The sequence below is a fragment of the Sinocyclocheilus grahami genome, unplaced genomic scaffold, assembly GCF_001515645.1.
Source record: "Sinocyclocheilus grahami isolate Dianchi unplaced genomic scaffold, SAMN03320097.WGS_v1.1 scaffold4615.1, whole genome shotgun sequence".
Classification (NCBI taxonomy): domain Eukaryota; kingdom Metazoa; phylum Chordata; class Actinopteri; order Cypriniformes; family Cyprinidae; genus Sinocyclocheilus; species Sinocyclocheilus grahami.
The window spans coordinates 10,696-12,529 of record NW_015509523.1 but is presented as its reverse complement, the minus strand read 5'-3'; the positions used below and the strand labels follow the sequence as shown (position 1 = coordinate 12,529).

The following is a 1,834-nucleotide window of genomic DNA, read 5'->3' as shown; positions in this document are numbered from 1 at the left end:
GACTTCAATTCTGACTTCTTTCCTTGCAATTCTAAGTTTACATCTCACAATTCTGACTTTTTTTTTTCTTGCAGTTCTCATTTCTTCAGAATTGCATGATACAAACTCAGAATTGCGAGATATTAACTCAAAAATGTTAGATATAAACTTGGAATTCTGAGTTTATTTCTCACAATGACATTTTTTTCAGAATTCTGAGCTTATATCTTGCAATTTTGTGTTTATATCTTGCAATTCTGACTTTTGTTTCCCCCTCATTGTGAGAAACAACATCCAAATTGTGAGATAAAAAGTTATTCCGTAGCAGAAACAGGCTTCCATAAAATTCACACCATTTACAGCATTCAAATTTACATCCCCAATGTATGCATTTCCATGCACAAAAACATACCTATGCTAAAATGTGATTCCACATGCATTTCCTATATTTGAAGTGAAAATGTCCAGAAAGTTCTTGGAAACTGTAATAGCACATCTATATTGTCTGATCCAGTTATCCAGTCAGAACGTCACATTGTGACTATATCAGTCTGGCAGAACAACAACATAGTCCCCCGAGCACTCAACATCTGTGAGAGACAAAAACAAAAGTGTTCACAGTTAATTTAGTTAAAGGAGCAGTTTTGATTCTCCTTCAAGGAGAAGCACTAAAATCTGCAAAGCTGATTCCTGTTCATTGTAATTATCTGATATTGTTTTGTCACTGTAATGACATTGGTAATGTCTCATGATTGCTAATCTCTTATATTGTAAGTCGACACTCACTTTCATAGTCATTTTCCTCATTAGGCACTAGTGGTTCTGCACATTGCAAAGGCTGATCTTGCAGCGTTTTTCTTTTCAGCGAACGGCATAAGTGTGTTGCAAGTCCTTCATTCTTTTGCTTGTAATGGCGAATAAGATCCTTCAACGTCTTGAAAAACTTCTCCTCTACACCTGAGCTGGCCTGGAACAAATTGTGTTGTGACATTATAATGAATTTCATATTTGTTAGCAAACCAATGTAAACCGGTAAGATTATTGCAGTGAATCAAAGTTGCCAAAGGTATCCAGCACAGAATACTTATTTTAGTGTATCTTACCTGTAGAGTGAAGTATCCGGTGTGGGTTTGGAGGATCCTGTAAGTATAGACCACTTTTTGTTTGCTGTAAAAATGAATAAATAAATAATTAATTGAGTGAACATAGTCCATTTACATTAAATCATAAACTTTAAAACTTGAATTATGTCAGACTATGAGCTTTGGGGTTTGATAGTCAGGGTTTCTGTGGGTCTTAAAATGAATTTAATTAGCCCTTCACAAATTAAGGTGTAAAGGTCTAAAAGGTCTTAAATTCATAAAGTCATGGCAATACATGTTGCATGTAATGCAAAAAAAATGTATATCTTCAGTATTTTTGTTTTGTTCTCCAATACAATCAAGATTTACTTGAGCTACAAGCTTGTTTTCTGAGAAATTGGACTCAGAAATTGGAGTTTATGAATAAAGTGGGATATGAAAACGTGTTGGTCCTTTGAATTAAGTTGTTTTGAGCCCACTGAGCCCACTGGCAGATATTTGTTCTTGTTTTAATCATAAATTAATTTGATCAATTTCTTACCTTATCCTTTGTAAATGCATTTACACATTTTGATTTAATCTTCAGACATTTGCACTGGAAAACAAGACAGAAATACTGACGAAGAACATTACTTTTTTGCAATGTGATCAGAAGGTACAGTAAAAGTTATTTCCATATTCTAGTGGTTGTGAGCAGAGCTCAAATCTTTTTCTTTCTTTTTTTTGGAAAATAAAAAGTAACAGATCTACTGTTTTTTTCTTTCTTTTTTTTT

General features: G+C 33.5%; 1 protein-coding gene across 1 annotated transcript; it reads right to left on the bottom strand.

The window, feature by feature from the left end:
* Positions 1-318: 318 nt before the first annotated feature.
* On the bottom strand, positions 319-1,622 carry LOC107576911 (SH2 domain-containing protein 1A-like). The gene is made up of 4 exons (XM_016263034.1): positions 1,603-1,622; positions 1,083-1,146; positions 766-946; positions 319-569 (listed from the first exon to the last, which is right to left on the bottom strand). Exons 1-4 carry the CDS (start codon positions 1,620-1,622, stop codon positions 526-528), a joined length of 309 nt encoding a protein of 102 aa, XP_016118520.1. The 3' UTR covers positions 319-525.
* Between the last annotated feature and the right edge of the window lie 212 nt (positions 1,623-1,834).